A 25344-nucleotide genomic window follows, 5' to 3' on the forward strand; every position below is an offset into this window, starting at 1 on the left:
AAAATCACTACAAAATAATTCAGAAACCTATTGTCTGCTGGTAACCTGTCGCATTTTGTGATTTTTTTTTGCCTTTAAATAGAAATAATCATTGTATGTTAATTCCAATTATTATCTTTGTGAAGCTGGGAGTTATTGATTAAAGTCCCACTCTAAATATTCTTACGCAATATAAGTTGGCATTTCAGTGTAGTGCTGAGGGAATTTTGCACTGAGGCGTCATCTTTCAGATAACACATATACCAAGGTGGCTTGTACTCTGAAAGCTGTCATGATTTCTTTAGTCACCAGAGTGGACCAGGGTTTTCTCCCTGTATCTAGCTAATATTTATCTCATGCCAGTGAAAAGAAATTCAAAATTCCTGCAACATTGCCAACGTTATAAGAATTGTTGCTGTTCAAAAAGTTTTAAAAATCTTTGATCTGTTTTAAGGCCGTCAACAGCACTATATACATGCACGTCTTTGTTTTGTTTCATGCTGTCTTTTTCGATTTTACAAATGTTTGATCTTTATGGTATTAGCTCATTTTTTAAAATTTAGTCAGTGTTTATTGAAACATTGGGGTTGCTATAATTATGTTGACTTTCAACTTTGTATTTTTAATTCGTTCAGTACAATACCACTCCAACAAAAGGTTTCCTGTCTCCAAGTGCTCGCAGCTCTGGCTATAAAAGTTCAAAGAAATGTTTGGTAAGTTGAAGGCAATTTAGTTATCATGTGATTAAGTTACACTATGTACTACTTTGTATTCTCCATTTCGTATTTGAAATGCAAAGCATTGAACAGTACCGGCAGCATATCCAGAGAGAAACAGTTAATGCTTAAGGTCGATTTTTTTCTTAAGAACGGGGTAGCGTTAGTGATTTTCTCTATAAGCAAGTGAAAGGGGAAGTGGAGAAAGAGCAGCCGAACAGGATTAATACTAGAGTATAAATTGGGAGAGATTAAATAAGAGCTGGTGTGCAGCTCTAAAGGATGATGTGGTAAGACCGGTAGTTAAATTAAGAAACACAACAGAGGAGGAGCTTTGCAGCTGTTATCTGAAAGCTTGCATGAGAGTAAAACTGAAATCTGCAAAGCTGAAAGAAACAAAATGGGGAAGAGGTTCAAGTCTGGAATTGGTGAACTTGAGTCCTCAATGGGCAAGTAAGGTGACAAGTTAAAATGACAGGCAACAAAATGGTCAAAATTGTTGTTATGTACTGAGCCGAGGTGTTTCATAAAGCTGTCATGTAGTGGTAAGACTGCTGGACTAATAATCCAAAACCCCAAGCTGAATATCCTTGGGACATTTGAGGTTGAACCCAACCACAGCAATCTGAATTCAATTTTTTAAAAAATCTGAAAATAAAAAACACTAGTCTAATGAAATATAATTATTAATGATCCTTACCAATTTACCTGCATGTGACTCCAGATCCACAGCAAAGTGGTTGACTCTTAACTGCCCTCAACAATTCTCTCAGTTCATGGGCAATTATGATAGACCAGAAATGTCAGCCTTCCTTGTGACTCCCACAGCTGACTTATGTATAAATAAGAAGATAAAATCCTTGATGTTTGATCTCTACAACATAGAGCAGCCTGTATTGTTCGCAGCGTATGCATTATACTAAAGTGAAAGAAATATATATGTAAGTTGCAATTTCTGCTGAAGTGTGTTTCAAAGCTAAAGACACAGAAAAGCACTAATGTGACTAATACCTGGAAACAACAATTTTTAGATTTGATTCCAACTTGTTTTAATAAAAAGTTTTTTTTTCTGAATAGAACAATTCTACCTTTCAGATGGCGTAGAGGACGATGAGGCCATTTAAACAGAATAATACCATTTACAAAATATTGAATTAAAGTATGGTACTTAAAACATAAAGCTTTTTTTTAATTCTCAAGATCTCCGAGATGAGCAAAGAGCCAGCGGCCTTATCTACAGCTGCTGTGTATCCAGCTCTGATCAGCTGCTCTTTACCAGTAGAAACCATTCTACCCCAGCTTGCTTCTAACATGTGGTAAGTAAACTTTGATGCATTTAGTTGTCCTGCATTTCAAGGGCTGAAACTGTGTTGCTGGAAAAGCGCAGCAGGTCAGGCAGCATCCAAGGAGCAGGAGAATCGACGTTTCGGGCATGAGCCCTTCTTCAGAGCTCCTGAAGAAAGGCTCATGCCCGAAACGTAGATTCTCCTGCTCCTTGGATGCTGCCTGACCTGCTGCGCTTTTCCAGCAACACATTTTCAGCTCTGATCTCCAGCATCTGCGGTCCTCACTTTCTTTTGCATTTCAAGACCCATGTTTTAAAATGTTGCTCTTGAATTCCAGTTTTAAACTTGCAGGTTTACTAAAAGAAAAGCATGCAACCAAACTTCTAGTCGGTGTCAGTCAAGATGTTGCTAAGCAATCTGTCTCTTATTTTTACCTAAACTTCTTTTTTTTCCCTCCTACAAGGGCCCGAGGTTTGGGGCAGCTTGTAAGAGCTAAAAATATCAAGACAATCGGTGACCTGAGCTCGCTTACAGCAGCTGAAATTAAGTTGCTTCCAATCCGTTCTCCAAAAGTCTTTGTTGTAAAAAAGGCTCTCAAATCCTTCTACGAACAGCAAGTGAGTTATTTCCTGTAAATCGATAAGTCCTATCTGAACTTTGACTTTGCTAAAGATCAGCTATTTATGCATGATAAACTGATGCAAGTTGTCAAGTTGTGTTCATAAACTTACTCCAGAATATTTCAAAAAATATTTGCTAATAGTACAGTCTCCATGATTAATATCTAATTTTATTCGAAGTACTTTTCCATGTTGGAATGATGGTGTGGTTATGGTATACAGAAAAGGTCATTTGGCTTGTTGAATCCATGTTAGTTCTCTCGAAATCAATATAACAGTCCCACTCTCCTGCCCTTTGCCAGTGTCATAGCGTTTTCTTTTACTTCCAGGTACCTATTCCAAATCCCATTTGAATGTCATGATTGAATTTACATGCAGTTTTATTTTTAATTTAAGGGTTTTGTTTGCTCCTATTTCATAGATTCTTTTGCCAATCGCCTTAAATTAGTGCTATCTCATTCTTGTTTCTTTTATTGGCTAATTGTGATACCAAGTCTTGGTTAGCAACCCAAGGTTTCTGAGGAGGCATGAATACCAAGGTTTGGCAATTGTGGCATCATGGTAATAGTAAAAGACTTGTAATTCAAAAGTCGTCATGAATGCTCTGGGGACATGTTCACATCCTCCATGGCAGCTGGTGAAATTTGAATTCAGTTAATAAATCTGAAATTAAAAACAAGTCTCCATAATGATGTCTATGACAATGGTCATTGTTTTTTTTTGGTAAAGTCCCATCGCTTCACTCATGCACTTAAGGGAGGGCAATCTGCCACCTGTGCTCCATGTGATTGCAGATCCATAGCACTCCTAACTGCCCTCTGAAGTGACCTAGCAAGTTGATAAGTTCAAGACCATTTAGGGATGGGCTGCAAATGTTGGCCTTACACAATGCCCAACCCATGATTGATTTTAAAAAATGTTTTTAATTTTTCTGGTTTTCTGTAATTACATGCCTAGCTTCCTGACATCCCTACTGCTGAATGCCAAGGCATCTCCTTGACTTGATGCCTGACTTTAAACACACCTCAGTAATGAAGAAAGAAGCAGCACAGGGATGGCTTGATCTTTCTGAACAACTTTCGTTGGATGTTGTAATTGTCAGCAAAGCAAACTGTGGGTATTGAAAAGGATGCTTAAAGGTGGGACGGCAGGGGAACTGTTTATAGCTGAGTCCTGAAGAAGGATTACACCTGAAACATATACTTCTGTGCCACCTGATGCTGCTGGCTTGCTGTGTTCTTCCAGTCTTCTGCCTGTCTGCAATAGCAGAAAGCAAACAGGCATAATGCAAAAGGTGCTGAATTCGGAGAAATGTTTACTTATGGAGGATTTGTGAGGTTAGAGGAGTGAATGTTGCAGAAATTGGCAGGCCTGAAGAAATTAAAAGTGAATATTGATTATTCCTAATTTTGAGGCAATCAACTAGGAACCAATCTATTTTGGAAAAGAATGGGTTGATAGACAATTGAGAGTTTGTACAGGTAGCAGAAGTCTTAGTACATTAATACTTAGAAACATATCCAGTGAACCTCTGGTTTAAACAGGGCTTTTGAATAGCTTCAATTTTTTCAACTTGATGAGTTCATCTTCATGGCTAATAAATATTTCCAGAATAAAACAATATTACTATTTTTGAATTCATTATTTTTCAGCTCTGATTTGCATTTTAGATTAGAAGAATGGTTTGTAGTTCTGTACTAAGTGCTTTCTTTTTCTGTTTCAGAAGAAATCCCTTGGTTTAGATGAAGATAATGTGTTTGAAAATGAGAAGATAGTAAATGGGATGGAGGACAGCAGTTACTCCAATGTTGATGATGAGAAACTAGCAACAGGTAAAATTAAAGCTGTCTCAATTGGATCTCTTCATTAAATTAATTTTTAAAATCCACTTTAAAACTTATACTTATTTATGCTTTTAAACTGAAGTATTGAGTTAAGAATCTGTATCCCAGAGCCATTTAGAATAAGACTGGGTGAGACCGTGGGATTTCACTTTCAGGATCTAGATTTGGGTCAGCCATGCTGAATGAATTATCTTAAGTCTACAGTTCTTAAGGGAGAACAATCTCAACCCCATTACTTATCAAGCATGACCAACTGACCATGTTTTAAAAACAACTTAGCAGTCGCTGAAAAGCCACAAAAGAAATTCCATTCGCAGGTTTACATGGGAAAATTGGGGAGGTGGTGGTTTAGTGGTCTTATCGCTCGACTGTTAGCCTGGAGACTAGGATAATATTCTGGGGACCCAGATTCAAATACATCACAGCAGATGGTGGATTTTGAATTCAATAAAAATCTGGAATTAAGAGTCTAATGATGACCATGAATTGACTGTTGGAAAAACCCATCTGGTTCACTAATGTCCTTTGGGGAAGGAAATGGACATCCTTACCTGGTCTGGCCTACATGTGACTTCAGACCCACAGTAATGTAGTTAATTGCCCTCAATTAGCGATGGGCAGTAAATACTGGCCTTGCCAGCAATGTCTTCGTCCCATGAATATTTCTTTTTTAAATTAAATCTTTTTATAAAGAAGGACGTTGACAGTTTTTCATAATATAATTGGTGAAATTCATTGTGACTAGGATTAAGTCCAGTCCCCCTGCCGAGACTCAATCTTTAAACTTCTACAAAAGGAATGCTCAAAGCTCACATTCTGTTAGTGACAGCAATTATTCATGATTTTAGCATCTTTATCAAAGTTCCTTTTTAACTTCTGTTGTAAGCAGAGTAATTCCAGCTTGTCCAGTCTCACTGAAGTCCCTCTAAACTTCGTGCCATTCCAGTAGATCTCCCACTCCAATCCTTTGACAACTGTCCAGTCTGAATAATGGTCATTTAAAAGCTTATCCACTTTTTGCCCATAGCTTAATTATGTGTTGTGTGTTTTAATATGAAAGCTGTATTGACCTGGCCTTTTGTATTCTTTCAGATTTAGTTGAACCTGGGCCATCTGCCACTACTCCTTCTACAGCTCTGGTTTCTGAGGTTAATGCCCTTTCTGCTCGGTTTTTCTCTGAGAACTTGAATGAACACTCCGGGAGTCAACTCTTCGCAATGCATCAACAACTGAGCAGCATGATGAACTGTATCATGGGAAATCTACGGTCTCGCTGGAGGTCACCTCCACATGAAGCTGCTGACTGATATTTCTAAGTCACTTAGACTGGGAAAGTACAACCAAAAGAATAGAGATCATTGACTCCCTCGCACTATTTTCTCTTCACAATGGACTTAATCTCTTCTTGCCTTTTGATAATTTGCCGCATTCTTTCAGATTGGTGTAATTTTCCCCTTCGTTAACATCCAGCTGCTCTAACCTGAGCCTTTCCCTCTACCTTAAAGGATTAAGAATTTGAATTGCAGTCTTGTCTGCTGCTCAAACCCATCTGTCCTCCTCTTGTGGAGGTGTTCTGGTAAAATACAGCAATAAGTGGCCTGGTCAGAATGGGAGTAACAATTCAGCAATGTGCACTACCTGTTCTAGAGAACTCATTCCTTCTGGCTGATCCAGAGTGGATGTCACCAGCTATGCCAAAATCATGGGAGAGTGGCTTCCATGAAGGACACATGGGGAGGGATGTTTTATATTTAAAGAATGAGGTTGAAAGGAATTTTGTTCAGAGATTAAGAATTAATTTTCTAAAGCAAAAATGTAAGCCAAAACTCCTAGTCTTATTTTGGTGGATTTCTTTACATAAAAGCAGATAAGGTGCTGGTAACTGGAGAGGGTCTCACTCGGTGAAAATGATTGTTTTTAAAAACAGGATGGTAGAATCTATGCAGGAAGAGGACCACACATGGAGCTTTCATTTGAGAGACTCATTCGTGCTATGTAAATTGGTAAAACTAGTTTTTAAAAGAATAAAATTTCCTGTAAGGAAAATAATTTTGTGATAAATTATAATGTTTTACCAAATGGAGTTTTTTGTCAATGGAATTTGCAGTGAAATATTGCTGCTAATTCTGTATCTCTGGCCATTACTTGACCTTGTTTATAGATGCCAGAGTAAATCAGTGCACAGAAATGGAATCAGAGCTGCACTTTTTTTTAATTATTAAAGCTGTGTTTGAGCTCACCACGATACTCATTCTTGTACAAATAAAAGGAATTGAAATCTTGTGTTTAGTTGGCTTACTTTGCTCACTGCTCAGTTTTAGTTTGTTTTGCTAGGACTGCTTGGCTCAAGACCTCTTCTCAAATTTGAATTGCAGCCTTGTTTTGTTTTGGTGAAAAAAGTAGCCTTGGAGTTGAGTTCCAGAGGTACACGTGATGGCAATAATATTAACGATGTATTTGACCGTCCAGTGCCAAAGCCGAAATCTCTGCAATGGGTTGAATATTGGAGGGCACTCGTCTGAGCCTGGATATCAGTGCAAAAATATTTTTGCCAGCTTTCTAGTTCCAAATCTGCCACAACTTGCCATTACTCTGAAAGCACCATCAAAATTTTTAAAAAATAAGACTTTTGTGGGAACATCTCCTTCATGTGTCTCTCTGCCTTGACTTGGACTTATAATGCAGTTCCTGCATCATAGCTGGGAATGAGTCCTGAGAGCTCTGTATGAATATCTTCATTACAGGCTACAGTAGTTCAATAAAGCTTAACATTAGCTTGAAAGCAGTCAGAGATTGGCAATAAATTCTATTTGATTGGCAGCAATATCTGTGTTGAAAACAAATGATAAGCAATATGGGGAAAATGTATCCATACTTGTCTAGAATATAATAAATAACTAGAATCAAGGTTTGTTAGTGATCACTATCCTACCTCCAGTATTAGAAAGTTATGAATTCAAAAACCATTCCAGTGTCAATGTGGGCTCATTCTGGTAATTGCTGCGCTGTTAATGATGGTGTCTTTTGGATGAACTGTTATTATGGATTCTCCATCTTCTAAGTGGATGTACTGTGGCAGTATTTTAAAACTTTTAGCCACATTTTTTATAGTTTACAGTTACCTGTTTAAAAGCTAAACTGAATTGGTTATGAAGTATTTTATGGGACATCAGTCATTGATGTCATTAGTGAAATGCAAGCTCCTTTCCATCCATCTTGTACAGTGGGAATTTAAATTTTGTAAGATGAATTAAGATTTTGTTGAGAAGACTCCACCATGAAGTGGATGTGTAGCAAGTGGAATTAAATTTGTTTTCTATGGAAATCAATGATTTTTAGTTTTCACTGTAACTTGAGCAACAGATGTAATCTGAATAGTTCAGTTGCCTTTAACTTTTTTTTAAGCAAAATGTGTCCATCTTTGTATAAAAAGCATGGTCTGATCTTATTAGGAATTTCTGGGAAATTGACGTTCTTCAGCACTTACAATGCTAATAAAAGCAAAGCATGCTGGAAATATGCAACTCGTAGATCAATATTTAAAAAGGTTAATGTTTCTATCAAAACCTTCAGTATTGGGTAGCTTCATCATACTGGCTATATTTGTATGCCTGCAGGATAGGGGAAGCCGAGTTGCAGAACTTCATCTGTCCGCTTGGTTTAGCATGAATTATGGCATTTCAGGATATAGAAAGAAGGGAGTTGGGTATGGAGTTAGGATATCTGTTGAGGTTTGAGAAAAGAAAGGCACACTTCACTATTTTTAGCATGTATTGAGTGCCTTTAGCCATACTTTACAGATGGTGAGCATGGTGTGTGGGCTCTGAATTAACCTAAAATGTAAACTGAAGATCCATTCCTAGAACAATCACTTTGTCAAAAATATTACCAAATATTCTTAGAATAGAAGATGCAGGAGTAGGCTTTCTGACCCCTAAAGCCACCTCTGTATATTAAGATAATAGCTGATCTTACTGGGCCTAGTTTCTGGTGTCCCTGTTTTTATTTTATTATTCATGAGATGTGGGGAATATTCCATTACACTCCTGTCTTGTTCCTTGTAGATAGTGGGCAGGCTTTGAGTGGTTGGAAAGTGTGTTGCTTGCTTGCTTTGCCTCTGACATGCCCTTTATAGTTGCTACTTATATGGATAGCCCAACTTAGTTTCTGGTCAGCAGCAACCCCAAGATATTGATAGTGGAGGATTAAGTTATAGTAATGCCACTGAATGTCAAAGTACAGTGGTTCTGTCTTATTAGAGATGGTCATTACCTTGCATTTGTGCAACATAAGTGTTATTTACCTGGATATTAGGTTGTGGAGGTGCCGGTGTTGGACTCAGGTGGGCAAAGTTAAAAATCACAACACCGGGTTTATTTGGAAGTACTAGCTTTCAGAGCGCAGCTCCTTCGTCAGGTAGTCGTGGAGCAGGATCATAAAACAGAATTTGTAGCATTGGATTACAATGTAATGCAATTGAAACGAGATATTGAATAAATCTAGATTGGTGTTAAGTCTTTCATCTTTTAGAATGGTTTACAGGTTTGGTTTATTCATCTGTAAATCCCAGAACTCCTTTTAAGTCACATTCTCGAGATAAGTTAAGGTTTTATGTTTTAAAAAGTTTCATCTCGGCTCAGACAATATATTAAAGATGTAAGGTTAGAGTCTGTCTGTATCCCAATCTCGAGTCAGACTGGGGGATGCTGGAGAAGTCAGTCAATAAAGTGTGGTGATGAAAAGGCAGATTCAGAAGCAAGAGAGTCTGAATATTGTCCAGCTGTTGCTGCATTCGAACTTGGACTGTTTTAGTATGTAAGACTAGTTAGCAAGGTTAGCTCTCATGGAATATGGGGAGAACTAGCTATTTGGTTACAGAACTGGCTCGAGGGTAGAAGACATGGTGATGGATGGTTGCCTTTTAGACTGGAGGCCTGTGACCAGTGGTGTGCCTCAAGAGTCAGTGCTGAGTCCATTGCTTTTTGTCATTATATAAAGGATTTGGAAGTGAACATAGAAAGCATAGTTACTAAGTTTGCAGATGACACCAAAATTGAAAGTGCAGTGAACTGCAAAGAAGGTTACTTCCGAATACAATGGGATCTTGATCAAATGGGCCAGTGGGCTGAGGATTGGCAGATGGAGTTTAATTTAGATAACTTTGAGGGGCTGCATTTTGGAAAGGCAAATCAGAGCAGACTTGTGCACTTAATGGTAAGGTCCTAGGGAGTGTTGCTGAACAAAGAGATCTTGGAGTGCAGGTTCATAGTTCCCTGAAAGTGGAGTCACAGTTGATAAGATAGTGAAGGAGGCATTTAGCATGCTTTCCTTTATTAGTCAGAGCATTGAGTATAGGAGTTGAGAGGTCATATTGCAGCTTTACAGGACATTGTTTAGGCCATATTCAGAATATTGTGTGCAATCCTCGTCTCCAATCGAAAGGATGTTGTGAAACTTGAAAGGGTTCAGAAAAGATTTACAAGGATGTTGTCAGGGTTGGAAGATTTGAGCTATAGGGAGAGGCTGGATAAGCTGGGGTGTTTACCCTGGACTGTCGGAGGCTGAGGGGTGACCTTATAGCAGCTCAAAAAATCATGAGGGGCATGAATAGGGTAAATAACAAAGTTTTTTTTTCCCTGGGGTGCAGGAGTCCAGAACTAGAAGGCATAGGTTTAGGGTGAGAGGGGAAAGATTTAAAAGGGACCTAAGCAGCAACGTTTTCATACAGAGGGTGATGTATGTATAGAATGAGCTGCCAGAGGAAGTGATGATGGCTAGTACAAGTACAACATTTAAAAGGCCTCTGGATGGGTATATGAATAGGAAAGGTTTCGAGGGGTATGGGACTAGATTAGGTTCGGATATCTGGTTGGCATGGATGAGTTAGACCGAAGGGTCAGGTTCTGTGCTGTACATCTCTGACTCCATTGTGAATGGTGTTGAACATTCTTCACTCATCAGCAAATGTCCCCATTTCTGACTTTATATTGGACGGATTGTTGATGAAGCTGTCGAAGAAGTTTGTGCTGAGCTCGTGCAGAGATGTCCTGGAGCTTAGTTAACTGACCTCCAACAACCTGATCATCTTCTTTGTCCGAGGTATGACACTCAACTGGAGGTCATTGACTGCAGTTTTGCTGGGGCACCTTGATGCTAAGTGTTTGTGATGAGGTCAGGAGCTGGTTGGCTTAGGTGTAGCTTAAGCTAAACTCTGCACAGGTTATTGCTAAGCAAATGCTGCTTGATAGCACTTAATAATACAGTCATCAATTTGTGATCGAGTAGACTGATGGAGTGGTAACTGTTTTGGTTTTGACCTGCTTTTTGTGTATAAGACATATCAACAATTTTCCATATGTTTGGGTAAATTGTCCATGTTATAGCTGTATTGGAACAGCCTGGTCATGAATGTGCTAAGTTCTGGATGTTGCATTTTTAATGCTATTGCTGGTATGTTGTCAGGATCCATAGCCTTTGTGCTATTCAGTGCCTTCAACCATTTACTGATATGTGCAGTGAAATGAATTGGCCAAAGACTGGCATCTCTGGAGGAATAGAGGTGGATTATTGGCTTGGCACTTCAGGCTGAAGATTGTTGCAAATGCTTCAGTCTTCTCTCTTGCACCATCATTAAGGGGGATATTTGTGGAGCTGTCTCTTCTGGTGTGTTGTTTTATTGTCAAATACCATTCGCAACTAGGTGCAGCCGGACTGTAGAACTTAGCTGAGCAATTCCACAACTATCTTATCTCTGATGAAGAGTTGCTATTCAGTACACAAGTCCTGCGGCTTTGTAGCTTCACTGCATTAATGCTTTATTTTTAGATATGCCAGGTGCTACTTCTGGAATGCCCTCCTGCACACACTCTGTTGAACCAAGGTGGGTACCGTGACTTAATGGTAAAGTGGGAAAAATGCTAGACCATGAGGTTGCAGATTGTGGTTAAGTACAATTCTATTGCTGATGATGGCCCACAATGGCTCGTGGATACCAGTCTTGAGTTCCTAGTTCTGTTCAATGTGTGTTCCATTTAGCGCTGTGATACAATGATAGAGGATATCCTCGATGTGACGACTATCATCCCCATACAGACTATGTTGTGGCTACTATTACCAATACTATTGGACAGATACACCTGTACATGCAGAGTGATAAGAATGAGGTAAAGTTTGTTTTTTGCTCTTATTACTTTCCTCACGAGCTGTCACAGACCCAGTCTAACAGCTAGATCCTTGAGGACTTGACCATTTCGGTCAATAGTGTTGTTGAGACACTCATTGGGTCGATGACTTCAATGTCCACCAGAATGTATTATGCACCCTTTCCACTTTCAGTATTGCTCAACATGGAGGAACATTGATCCATAAATGAGAAATGGGTTATGTGATCATCAGGGAGTCTCATGTTTTACCTGATACCACAAGACTATTTGGGGTCCAATATTGAACTCCCAGTGCAACTCCCTTGTAATATGTATAACCACTCTGCTACCACCTCTGCCTTTGGGATAGGCCAGACCCCACGATAAGGATTATATAGTCTGGGACATTGTGTGTAAGGTATAATTGAGAGTATGAAAGACAGGTTGGTGTTTGACTTATCAGTGAGATTGCAATGATAGTCCTCAGATGTTGGGAAGAACCAACTTTGCACAATCAACAGAGCTAAGTTTACCATTGTCATTTAATCAGAATTCCAACACGGGAGGGGGGAAGCCATTCAGCCCAACAAGTTCACACTGGCTCTTTGGAGAAAGCATCCCACCCAGACTCACTGCCCTATCTTATCCCTGTAATCTTGCATTTCCCATGGCCCATCTATCTAACCTACACAGCCCTGGACACTGAGCAATTTATCATGGCCAATCCTCCTAACCTGCATGTCTTTGGGCTGACATTGTGCAAGGATGGAATTGAACCTGGGTCCCTGGTGCTGTGATGCAGCAGTGCTAACCATTGAGCCACTGTGCTTCAGTTGTTGACAAATGATTTGTGTGGTTTAATTTTTGTTTTAACAGTTGATTCAACTGGGTGGTTGTCAGGTCAATTTGAGTGCTAGTTAAGAGTCAACCACACTGCTGAGGGTCTGGAGTCCCAGGTTGGGCAGACCAAGTAAAGACACTGAAGACATTAGTAAACAAGATGGATTTTCATGACAATTGACAATGGTTTCATGATCATTAAGTGAATGAATCTAATTCCAAATTTTTATTGAATACAAATTCCATCTGTTGAGTGGATTCCTAGAACATTACCTGGGTTACTAAATTACTAATCCTGTGACAATGTTGCACCATCACATCACCCTTGGTAGTATCAGATCTCAGAGAAAAATGAAAACTAGAAATTTCAGATAAAACTAATATTCCAATGCTGCAATGTATTCATTTTTAAAATGACCACAATTGGAAATATTTTGCAGAAACTGAGCTTTATTTGACCCCACAGCTAGTTATCTGGTGTTGAGAAAACAGACAATACATGTACAAGTTCACCTTGAGCAGTGAAGTAGGGAGGCTATCAAGTTCCTTAATAACCTCCACCAAAAGGGTCTCCAGTTATGAAAATCAAGTCTTTCAATGGCAACCTGTTTTTTTAAAGCTCTTGTAAGAATTTGCATACTAACTACACATTTGTCAGGATACAGAAACAATATTATAGTTGATTAAGTAGAGTTGTACTGATATCACATTTGTCATGAGCAAGTTATGCTAGATAATACATTTTCCTACATCAGATGAGACCAAATGGTTTAGTTTGGATATAACATATGGAGTACATCTCTGAATACAAGTTAAATGGTCTGTAGAGTTAAATGTTGGCGAAAAGAATCGGAACACTATTTACTAGTTTCAATACAGCAGAAGTACCAGTTATACCAGTGAACAACTTAGGCACCACTTTTTCTTTGTATATGCCTAGGATTTATCATGTCTTGTAACATGGGTTAATAAGAGTTGGATGGACAATGGGAGAAGGTTTTTTTTTTGTCCTGTAAGAAATTAAATTCCATTTGAAAACATCAAATGATGGTTTTATGGTTTTACTTGTAATTTGTGTTTTTGTTTTAGGAGGGGACTGTGGGAAGTCTCTGGAAGAATTGATGTAACTTAGATAGCATCCACATAGTTGGCTGGCAACATGCCTGTCATCCCAGTCCTTTGCACAGTACCGTACATCCATCCTTCATCAATGGACTGCACATTCATAAGGACGTCACCATCTTTGAAAGAGACTTCATCTGCATCAGCTGCTGAATAATCATATATGGCACGGTAGGTTTTCTGTGGAAAAATAAATGAATTCAGATAATCTGGTCTGTAGTTGCAACTGAGCTGCACAAATTGTTGATATAACTTCATTATAGTAGAAAATGTGTTGAAGTATAGTAAGTCAACAGCAGAAGCAGACAATAAGATCCTGGCATCATGGCTACTAAGGAAATATTGTTTCAGGTGGGAGTTAGAGACAAAGTATGTGATATTACATAATCAAGGAGATAATACATCTGTCACTGCTCAACAACTTTGAAGGTGGTGGTGTTGTGCAGAGCTCCATGACTTTGAGAAAATTGCATGATCCTAGTACTGATCTTTTTTGATCAGTTCATCGCTAGAACGGCTCTTAAGATTGGGTTTTATATTCTTGGGCTGGAAAGAAAAGCATTGTCAAAGTTCTCATTTTACTATGTCATTAACCTCTCCGGATTGGACATATATCATAGGAGGGGCAAGATTTAACTGTGATTCTAAGAAATGTTTTAAACTCACATTTGGTTTCCAATGAATAGTACTGCCTTTTGGTCAATTCTGAAAGGAATGTGAAAATTTGTAGACAGTTGGCAGAAAAGATAATCCTCCTGTAATTTGGGAATGATGACTGATATATCACCTCAATCATGAAAGAGCAAATCCCATGATGATAAATCACTTAAGATAATAGGTGGTTTGTACAGTAATGTGCTTATGTGCATTTATTCTCAACACAGTTGTTTATGGTAAAGCACAGCCGAACATTAGAATGTATTTTCATAGCAAAGAGTGTGTACAAGCAGAGCTTCCATTCTCTTTGTAATAGAAAACATCTCTTGGTTGATTTAGGAAAAATGTAGGAAAGTATGCCATACTCTCGTAAGAACAGCACAATCACATCATGACTGACCAGAAAATCACATGTAACTTCTAAGACTGGATGTTGCAAGAGTTGAAAGGACTTAAGTTTGCATGAGACTACTTCATCACTACCATATTATTTGCTGTGCAATATAAATTTAGGTTTGATGCATCAGCCACTTACGCCAGTTGTTGAAGGATGAGAGGGAATGGATGACACTGTGGTCTGCTGTGTAGCAACAGAGGATGATCTCTGCTGTGGCAGGACAGTGGTTTTGGTGTGTTGGTAGCCTAGAATAAACCAGAAAAAAGATCTGTTAGAAAGTTAATGCTAATTAATGCACAAATAGTTTCTTTGATAGGCAGCTTTTAAATAATTATTTCAGCTGCAGTTCAAGATGTACCATTCTGCATTTTCTTTTTAGAAAAGAGATTTACAATTGCAAACCTTTCCAGTTATCTGGAAACGTTTCAATTGCAAAGGCCTAGTCCACACCTAAGTGTAGTGAACTAACTGATTCTATAAATCTAGATTTTAGTTGTCAGTTAAACAACGCAGAAACAGATGCTTCAGTCTAACTCATCCAAACTGACTAGATATTCTAAATTAATCTAGTCCCATTTGTCAGCTTTTGGCCCCTATCCCTCCAAACCCTTCCTATTTATTTATCTATCCAGGTGACTTTAAAATGTTGTAATTGTGCCAGCTTCCACCACTTCCTCTGGCAGTTCATTAATTCACACACCACCCTCTGTGTTAAAAAGTTGCCCCTCAGCTTCCTTTTTAAATCTTTGCCCTCTCACCTAAATCTCTGCCCTCTACTTTTGGACTCCCCTACTTTGGTAAAAAGACCTTGGCTATTCATCCTATCCATGCCCCTCATGATTTTATAAACCTCTAAAGTCACCCCTCAGCCTCCAGGGAAAACAAGCCCAGCCTATTCAGCCTCTCGCTTTAGCTCAAACCCTCCAATTCTTGTAAATCTTTTCTGAACCCTTTCAAGTCACATCTTTCCTATAACAGGGAGACAAGAACTGAACATCGTATTCTAAAAGTGGCCTAACCAATGTCCTGCACAGCCCTAGCATGATATCCCAACTCCTATAGGAGTTGACTAATAAAGGCAACAAGCCAAACACTACCTTCACCACCTTGTCTACCTGCGACTGTACTTTCAAGGGACTATGCACTTACACTTACATTCCTAGGTCCCTTTCTTTGGCAGCACTCCCCAAGACCATACCATAGTTGTGCCTTGATTTGCCTTATCAAAATGCAACATTTCACGTTTGTCTAAATTAAATTCCATTTGCCACTTCTTTGCTCATTGGCTCATCTGGTCAAGGTCCCATTGTACTCTGAGGTAACCACCTTTGCTATCCACTATACCATCAACTTTGGTGTCATCTGCAAACCTACTAACCATACCTTCTATGGTCACATCCAAACTTCATGCATTTCATCTCCATTAGAACAAAGAACAGTATAGAATAGGAACCGGCCCTTTGGTCCATCAAGACTGCGCTGACACGTGTGCCTTAAATTAAAAATATTTTGTCTGTACGTGGTCCTTATCCTTCCATTCCCTGCCTATTCATATCTGGAAAGATGCCTCATAAATGTTGCTACTGTAAGCACATCCACCATTATCTGGCAGTGAATTACAGGCACTTACCACCTGTGTGTGAAAATCCTGCCTCTCACACCACCTTCAAACTTAACCCAGTAATTGACATTTCTACCCTGGGAAGAAGACTCCGACTGTCCATTCTATCCATGTCTCCCATAATTTTGTAAACTTCTGTCAATATATTTGCCACTGAAACCTAAACATCTCTGATGTTTGGAAGCTTGCGAGCATCTAAGATAGAATCTCATTCTTGACATTGGTTAAGAAGCGAATTATCACTGTCATCAAGGAGTATATGGTGAAAACTGTCATTCACAGGATTGTCTGTCAAGTTGCCAAATTTTCTCTGTCAAATGATAAACAAGTGTACCCAAGAGCCCAAGGCTTCCCAAAATGGGGGCCATGATTTAGAGATGCCGGTGTTGGACTGGGGTTTACAAAGTTAAAAATCACACAACACCAGGTTATAGTCCACTAGGTTTAATTGGAAGCACTAGCTTTCGGAGGACCACTCCATCAGGTGGTTGTGGAGGACACAATTGTTATAAATTGCTATAAATTCTGTGCCTTACAACTGTATCCTCCACAACCATCTGATGAAGGAGCAGTGCTCCGAAAGCTAGTGTGCTTCCAATTAAACCTGTTGGACTATAATCTGGTGCTGTGTGATTTTTAACCAAATGGGGGTGAGTACCTCAAATTAGGTCAATTATCAAGACATGAATTGAAGTTACAGAATTAAAAAAAAGGCTTCGGAAGTACTAATCTAACCAGACCAATCTTCCTTCTTAGGTGTTTCATAGATTCATTCAGTGCAGAAAGGTGCCTTTGAGTCTACACTGATGTAACTATCAGTAAAGGTGCGATAATCCCAATTTCCTGCACTTGTCCCAAATCCTTGAATGTTATGATATTTTGAAGTAGTCAACCAAATTTTTATTTTAACGTTTTCAGCCTCCACTACCTTCCCAGGCAGTGCATTACAGATATTCCACCACTCAGAGTGAAAAGTTTTCTTTCCCCACATCTCCTCTGAGTCTCCTGTCCCTTCTCCCAGCCTTCAATCTAATGAGTTATGTCGTATGTTTAATATGGGAAGCTTTCTTCTGGTTTGTAACACATTATAACTCATCACCAGGTTTTAGGAGTTTCAACTAAAAGAAGAGCATTAAACAAGGGAATAAACGGCTTGCAACATTTTCCAAGTACTGTGGTACTAAAATCAAGTAAATTGGTCACAAACTAGTGGCGGTTGTCTGGAAGAAGTTGTTTCCGTTGTAGTAAGTAATGGTCTGGTCAGGTTCGGAAAGTTCTGATTTCTCATCTCCGCCACTCAGGCTCAGAGCGCTAGCAGAGCGTGAGTGCTCCCGGCTGCGACGCTGGGCTTGAACTGGAAACAAGAATGTTGGAGTAAGTGAATAAATAGCTGCAAAAGATACACAGACATTTTAGTCTCTTAAAACACAAACAAATTATTTTGTTTCTCTCTAGATTTTCTTTTAAATTGGCCTGCTCAGATGTGTCTGAAGCAAATGAGATGTGAGGCCAAGCTTTCTGGCCCAGAGGTAGGGAAACTACCACTAGATATCTAAGATTTATTTCCCATTTCTATTTCCAATTTCTTCAATTCTATTATAATCAGACTTCTGAAATTTTATCAAATTTGACTGGCTGATATTTACTTTCAAATTTATGGTAAATCTGGGCTAGTTGCTTTATTCCAAACAAATCATCAGTCTTTGAGTAACAAAGTCCTGCTTCATAACACATCCTACAAAGTAGTTGATTATAAAGAATAGAACTAATAGGGACTTACTGCTTAGCATATGCAAACTCCTGGACTGAATGTTGTCTTCAGCTGGATCATAATCAAACACTGAGCCAGGGTTGGTGCGCCACACACGCAGATCTGTCGAAGATTTAGAGGGTTAGATGGACAATAAGTTTTTACTTTACGTTATTTCATTATTCCTACTGTAATCATAGAGTTGTACAACATGGACAACAGACCCTTCACTCCAACCACTCCATGCCAACAATAATCTCAAACTAAGCTAGTCCCACCTGCCATGCTCCTGCCCCATATCCCTCCAAACTTTTCCCAATTCATGTACTCGTCCATATATCTTTTAAACATTGTAATTGTATCCATATCCACCATTTCCTCAGGAAGTTCATTCCACTCATTGAATCACATCTGGCAAAATTTAGTAAGTGAATTTAAAAAATTAAAATCATGGGATGTGGATGTCACTGGCCAGGCCTGCATTTATTGCCCATCCCTAATTGACACTTAACTGCCTCAAGGCAATTACATTGCTGTGGATCTGGAGTCACATGAAGGCCTGACCAGGTGAGGACAATAGATTCCTTTCTTAAAGGACATGAGTGAAGCAGACTTTTTTTTCTGACAGTCTACTGCAGTTTCATGGTTATCATTAGACTCTTATTAATTCCAGACTTGTATTGAATTCAGCTTCCACCATTTGCCAAGGCAGGATTCAAACCTGGGTCCATAGAACTTTATCAGAGTAAGGAAAAGATTGAAATCAGAAATACACATGAAACAAATGAATGGATGGCTGACTCCTGTGCAAATAAGTGGTGTTGAAATCACAACAGGGGAAGCAGATTGTCAGGTCAACGTTGATCCTCCACGCAATCTGTTGTGTATGCATTTGCTCTGTTTCCAAATCCCTACCTCCCTTTTTCTCAATCATGGACTAAATTTATTTCTAACCATTGACATGGTTTAGTCACTGTGCGTGTGTGTGAGGGTGTGGGGTACAATATTACCATACAAGAGAGACTGGTCAAGAGTGTGGGTGAAAACTACAATTAGGATTTCAATAAGCGTATAGCCATACAAGAAGATACAGCCCCAATGGGCTGAATGGCTTCTTCTGTACTGTATGATTCAATGATCCTGAGGAGCCAACAGGAGTCATGACCATATCTCATTAACAACATTCCAGTTTCCTTAATTTTCTAAATGTTTTGGTTTTACAGACACTCCCAACTTTCAACTAGTGAAGCTGCAGGTTAGTTGGTTGAAATGTAAAACAAATCTATTGCAGGTGCACACTGATTTTTCAAAGAGATCACATTACAATTTCCTCCCTTGCAATTTGCATAGATAAATAGAAACATCTTAACTTTAAATGAACTTTTATAAATGGAAGAAAAATATGTCTGAATATTTGAAAGAAATAAGATTAATTATTTATTATAATTACACCTGACATTGTGCAACATCAAAGATAAATGGACTTATCTACAATATAACACATTATTCAATTTCCACCACCAGGAGGAAACAAAGATTTGTATACCTTGTGTCTTTCACTGTGTCTCACATCTGCACACACACAACATGGGTGCTGGGAAGAATAAGCACTACCACAGTTAGGCAGTAGTGTAGGGGTAAGGGAGAGAAAATATATATAACCAGGAGATTTAGAGTCCCTTCAGTTTAGGGCACTGACTCTGTGCTGGCTGGTGCCACAGTCAGTGTGCTTCTGCTATATAAAAATATATAACACATTGTTTTCAGGCACCATTTGGAGTGATTGAATAAATAAAGTTAATTCATTGAATTATATGGTACTTCATTAAGGTCTTGGATTTGAATTGTGCAATTTGAATTGTAAAATTCTCCACATATTTCAATTTAAAACATTAAAACAGTAATGTGTATTGTCTAATAAATACTCAGATTGTTAAGTGGTTGCAATATTCTGCTGCAAAATGCATTTGAGCGCTGCAAGTCTGACAATATCCATTAATAAAGGGTCTGAATTGGTTGCATGGAGCTGTAACAGAATCATAAGTAGTAAGAGACCCATCATGCTAATACTGGAGCAAGCTCTTCCCTTAGTCATAATATCCCTGTCCCTGAGTCAGAAGATGCAGTGTTTGATCCCTACACCAGACAGTTCTAGTGCCTGGAGACCAGAGCATGGTTGGGAATTGATGTGTCCAAATTGTACGGTTACTGGGAGATCAGACATCTCTTCTGTCATATGGAACTAGTTACCTTATTAGCTGATAAGAAGATGGTTATGACCCTGGAGAGAGAGTATTCATGGGTTCACCTTTCTTACTTTGAATCAATCTCTAAATCTTCTCATTACTGAAGACTGAGAAATGTAAAAATTGTAAAAATCCAAATACCCAGTACTTTTTAAAAATCATGAGCCAGCCTGCAATTCCTACATGCACCACTAGGTGACTGTGAAGGAATCAGTTTGGGCTACACGCACAGTACAAAGTGGTGGAGGAAAGTGAGTGTTTTAAACACAAAGTATGGATGCATTAGATTACAATCCTAATGTTCCTGGAAAGGGCCAAAGTATTTGAGATATTTAACTGTCTTGTCCACCCAACAGGCCAGAGAACCTGAGTTTTGGAAGGTAGCCAGTGTCTGTCCTTTCTTCAGCAGAACCCCCGAATCCCTTTTCTAAGACAACAGGATTGTGTTCACAAACCTGCCTTACCCTGGTCCAGTAATTCTCCGTTCACCTCACTCATTAATACTGACTTTTACTCAGTTGAAACACCCGGTCACTGCAAATAACTACTTCTTCCATCCTCTATCCCCTGCTCTCATCTCCTAACCTATCAGAATACCTCAAGACCTTCTTCATTCAGAAACCTTACCAGTCCTCCCCAAAGTGGCCATTTGCTGTCCTCCTTCCACCCCCTACTCACTACTCTAATGCCATCTTTCCCTGAATGTTTCCCAGTCCAGTCTCTCACTCTCAAATCTATCATTCCCTCCCACTCCTCTTTTGTTCCCACTCCCAGCCTTTATCTCCTGTCATTCACTCCTGCATCTATCCTCTCCCCTTACCTCGCCCAGCATTTGATATTCTTCTTGGAGCTGATGTAGCTCATGGTGACTTATTAAAATATGAAGGAGCACAATGAATTAATCATCTACACATCTGTATCGGGCAAAATGTATGAATTATTTACTAGTCAGGAGAATTCATTTATTATTTGTCAACCAAGGTGAGGGCAATTCATTATTTATACCTCACAATAATCTATAGTTACTATAATAACGTTGGAATGAAGTACGTTTATAGAATTAAGGAATAGGAACTTATTCAATCGTCACTACAACTGTACAGTGCTACATATTGAATTCATATTTTCCTTGCAGAATGTATATCTCGGAAGTCTCTTAATATGTAGTAGTCAGCAGTGGAATCAAATATATACAATACCTGTAATATCCACAAGAATAGTCGGGAAAAATATGAGTAATATTATTAATAAAGGTATGGAAATTAAATAACATTGTTTACAAGCCAGACTTGGTTTTATGGTGAAAACATCACATGGGAAATGTAAGTCACCCAAATCAGAGAGAGCTGTAAAATCCTGTGTTGAAAAGATATCAATTTTTGTGTGCCAGATAAGGTAATGTGGCAAAGGCAATGTTCTTAAATGCATTACTTGCTTCGAAGAACATTAAACATCAACTTTATCTATTCATTGTGTGACACTGGCTGGCCAGTAGGGCGGCACTGTGGCCTCACAGTGCCAGGGACCTAGGTTTGATTCCAGCCTCGGGAGAATTGTGGAGTTTGCACGTTCTCCTGTGTCTGCGTGGGTTTCCTCTGGGTGCTCCGGTTTCCTCCCACAGTCCAAAGATGTGCAGGTTAGGTGGATTAGCCATGGTAAATTGCCCAGTGTGAGGTGCATTAGTCAGAGGGAGATGGGTCTAAGTGGGTTACTCTTCAGAGGGTTGATGTGGACTTGTTGGGCCAAAGGGCCTGTTTCCACACTCTAGGGGAATCTTGAATTAGTGCTAATCCCTAATTGCCCTTGGGAAGGTGGTGGTGAGCTGCCTTCTTGAACTTTTATGGCTTTATTGACAGCTCCACCATTCAATTAGGTCACAGCTGATCTGAATCTCAACTCCATTTATTTGCTTTACTTCCATGTCCCTTGATACCATCAAGGAGAAAGTGAGGACTGCAGATGCTGGAGATCAGAGCTGAAAATGTGTTGCTGGAAAAGCGCAGCAGGTCAGGCAGCATCCAAGGAGCAGGAAAATCGACGTTTCAGGCATGAGCTCTTCTTCAGGAATGAGGAAAGTGTGTCCAGCAGGCTAAGATAAAAGGTAGGGAGGAGGGACTTGGGAGAGGGGCATTGGAAATGTGATAGGGGTCAGGAGGTCAAGGTGAAGGTGATAGGCCGGAGTGGGGGTAGGGACGGAGAGGTCAAGAAGAAGATTGCAGGTTAGGAAGGCGGTGTTGAGTTCGAGGGATTTGACTGAGACAAGGTGGGGGGAGGGGAAATGAGGAAACTGGAGAAATCTGAGTTCATCCCTTGTGGTTGGAGGGTTCCTAGGTGGAAGATGAGGCGCTCTTCCTCCAACCGTTGTGTTGCTGTGGTCTGGCGATGGAGGAGTCCAAGGACCTGCATGTCCTTGGTGGAGTGGGAGAGGGAGTTGAAGTGTTGAGCCACGGGGCGGTTGGGTTGGTTGGTCCAGGTGTCCCAGAGGTGTTCTCTGAAACGTTCCGCAAGGAGGAGGCCAATATAGAGGAGGCCACATCAACTTGATAACATCAACTGATAAAACTCCATAGAGTACACCTTGAAAACTCCAGCCCTCACACGGATATATGGAGAGAGAATTTGATTTCTACCACCTTTTTTGTGGATCAAGTGTTTTTCCTAATTCGCCTCCTGTATAATCCAGCTGTAATTTTAAGATGTTGTGCCTTTGTTTTTGGCTCCCCATCAGAGGGGAAGAGTTTTTCACATCTACCCTTATGAACTCCTTTTAACATTTTAAACATTTTGATAAGATGGCACCCACAATCACCTGAAGCCAAAGCTAGTTTATACAGTGCTTTGATTTTTTAAGTCATGGTTGTAATAGAAGCTACAGAGGTGTTCAAACCAGTCACCAACCTGTGAGGCTCTCTGCTTCATTTTCCACACGTCGCCTCTGCATCTCTACAACCCGTCTTTGGATGCCGCGGTAGCTGATGTCACTGAAGTCTTGCATGTTTTTCTTTACGCGCTCAGTAATGGGATCAGTGACTACAGACGTGAAGCTTCCCTTGGTCTTCTCAAAGTCTTCGTGGTATTTTACCTTTGAAATTGGAAAATACTTAGCAAACGAAGTAATTCCTACCTTCTTAAAATAGGTCAGCCAATGGAACAAGCAACAAAAGCCAGCATCTCCTACAAGACACACTGTTCCCTCTGCAAAGCAAGAGACACTGCAAGGGAAAATGTCAGTCTCCAATATGCTCTCATGTTCTGAAGTGGGGCAAGTCAAATGCATGTAAATGTAGCCTTATATGTGTAAGAGATGTCTTTGCTTTGTTTGGATGGAGCTAATTTTGTTTTGCTTCATTGATATGCTACTGTACAGAAATGAACTGCATTTTTGACTATGTATATATACAAAGATTTTTTATGAATAAAGTATATTTTTAAAATTAAAGAAAGCTGCTATCAAGGTGCAGTGGGGAAAGACCACCGTCTTCCTACTGAAGTTAAGTGGGACTCTATTCAAATAGCAGACCCTCCTAATGCCTCAAATACATGTAAACATAGTCTACTTCAAGAGACGCCTTTGGTTTGTTTGGATAGAGATGATATGCTACTGTCTAGAACTGAACTGTGTGTGACTATGATTTTTTTATGAAGACTATATTTTTGAAATAACAAAGTTGGACTGCACAAAATGATGACACAGTGGTAGAATATGACCAATTAAGATGAAGTGGCAATTAAAAAGAAATTACATGTCAATTGCAACGCAAAATGTTATTGCAACTAGGTTCAAAGTAGTGGAGTAGGGACTGTTCCAAGTCCATTCCAAATGGTTCCTGATCTGAACCATAACAAGTACAGAGGAATCTCGGTTATCTGAATATCAGTTATCCGAATTTCAGATTATCCGAAGAAAGTCTCGAAGTCCTGCTAGAAACCTTACATCAAAGAGGTGTTTCCAACACTGATCGCGTCTTTTGTTTACAATGATTAAAAACAAACTCGGCTTACTGAAATACCACCGAGAACAGTCCTGGACATCGATGGGAGCCCAGGCACTGTCTCCAAATGACTTACGGCCCGCGCTCTCTCTCTCTCTCTCTCTCTCTCTCACGCTCTCTCTCGCGCTCTCTCTCTCTCCCACTTTCCCTGGAGTTCTTCACAGGAGTATATCCTAAACCCTCCTTTCCCAGATAATCTCTCCAACATTGTCCTGTACAGGGCAAAGGTGGAACTTGTCAAAAAGTTGCAGTAAGAAGGTGTGTGTGCACGCTTTTTTGAACTGTTTCTCCTCCCCACCCCCCCCCACCCCAAAAAAAGGCAGCAGCAGTCTTGTTGTTGTGAGTGTTCAGTCCAGCTGCCTTGGGGTAGGATTCAGCAATGCTGCAGGTCCCTTTCACACAAGTGTGTGTCTGCTCAGAAACAAACCCTGAGACAGAGAGGGAGCAAGGCAGGCAGGGCGAGGAAAAAGGAAACTTCAGAAAACTCTGGGCCCTAGAGAAGAAGCATTGAATCAATTAACTGCATAATCAATTATCCAAACGAAATACCGCCCACCCATCTCATTCGGATAATCGGGGTTCCTCTGTATCGAGTATGGGAGATCATTAGCATTACTGATTACTGGGCAATCAGTAGTAACGTCCTACCATCAGCAATATGGCAACTAGTGTTGAAGTCTTTGTTTTTAAGTTAAAGGTATGTGGCCACATGGAAAAGGAAAAAAGGAGAATTTTAAAACACATTCACTACAAAACACAAGGAAAACAAAGTTACAAATGAATACATTAATATTCTTTACTATAATTCCTTTATCAACTCTGTTTTTCACACACATTTCCTATTATTCTACAGTTCAAATATCCGATTCCATAATTCATGTGTTTCCACAGAATTAGTTTTAGGATGTAAAATGTTAACTGTAGATGAATGGAAACATTAGGCTGAGGAATTGGTAAACAGAGCTGAGTTAATTATAGTTCAAAGGGTCATCCATGTTTATTTAATGATGTTAAAATTTAATAGGATAAACCAATTGACTTTCTTTTGAGTTTCTTGATAGAAACAAGACTTTGATAATTGTCTTTGTAAGGAATTTAAATTATTCATGCTGTTCCCAGCACAGACTGGCTA

General features: G+C 39.5%; 2 protein-coding genes across 47 annotated transcripts in view; one reads left to right on the top strand and one right to left on the bottom strand.

The window, feature by feature from the left end:
- rif1 (replication timing regulatory factor 1) overlaps nucleotides 1–7964 on the top strand; it is a 94939-nt gene extending 86975 nt beyond the window's left edge. For 5 of the 6 annotated variants that reach the window (XM_072579798.1, XM_072579803.1, XM_072579799.1 and 2 more), the window contains exons 32-36: nucleotides 615–692; nucleotides 1896–2011; nucleotides 2445–2598; nucleotides 4325–4433; nucleotides 5538–7964. In XM_072579798.1, the coding sequence (XP_072435899.1) occupies nucleotides 615–692; nucleotides 1896–2011; nucleotides 2445–2598; nucleotides 4325–4433; nucleotides 5538–5752 (672 nt within the window). In that variant the 3' untranslated portion in view covers nucleotides 5753–7964. The remainder of the gene's footprint in view (nucleotides 1–614; nucleotides 693–1895; nucleotides 2012–2444; nucleotides 2599–4324; nucleotides 4434–5537) is intronic. The other variant, XM_072579801.1, reaches the window with a different exon arrangement.
- Nucleotides 7965–12859: 4895 nt separating this feature from the next.
- neb (nebulin) overlaps nucleotides 12860–25344 on the bottom strand; it is a 293069-nt gene continuing 280584 nt past the window's right edge. For all 41 annotated transcript variants that reach the window (XM_072579807.1, XM_072579845.1, XM_072579844.1 and 38 more), the window contains 5 exons: nucleotides 23119–23302; nucleotides 18005–18097; nucleotides 17432–17578; nucleotides 14742–14848; nucleotides 12860–13729 (listed from right to left, as the gene is read on the bottom strand). In XM_072579807.1, the coding sequence (XP_072435908.1) occupies nucleotides 13556–13729; nucleotides 14742–14848; nucleotides 17432–17578; nucleotides 18005–18097; nucleotides 23119–23302 (705 nt within the window). In that variant the 3' untranslated portion in view covers nucleotides 12860–13555. The remainder of the gene's footprint in view (nucleotides 13730–14741; nucleotides 14849–17431; nucleotides 17579–18004; nucleotides 18098–23118; nucleotides 23303–25344) is intronic.

The sequence above is a fragment of the Chiloscyllium punctatum genome, chromosome 10, assembly GCF_047496795.1.
Source record: "Chiloscyllium punctatum isolate Juve2018m chromosome 10, sChiPun1.3, whole genome shotgun sequence".
Lineage (NCBI taxonomy): Eukaryota > Metazoa > Chordata > Chondrichthyes > Orectolobiformes > Hemiscylliidae > Chiloscyllium > Chiloscyllium punctatum.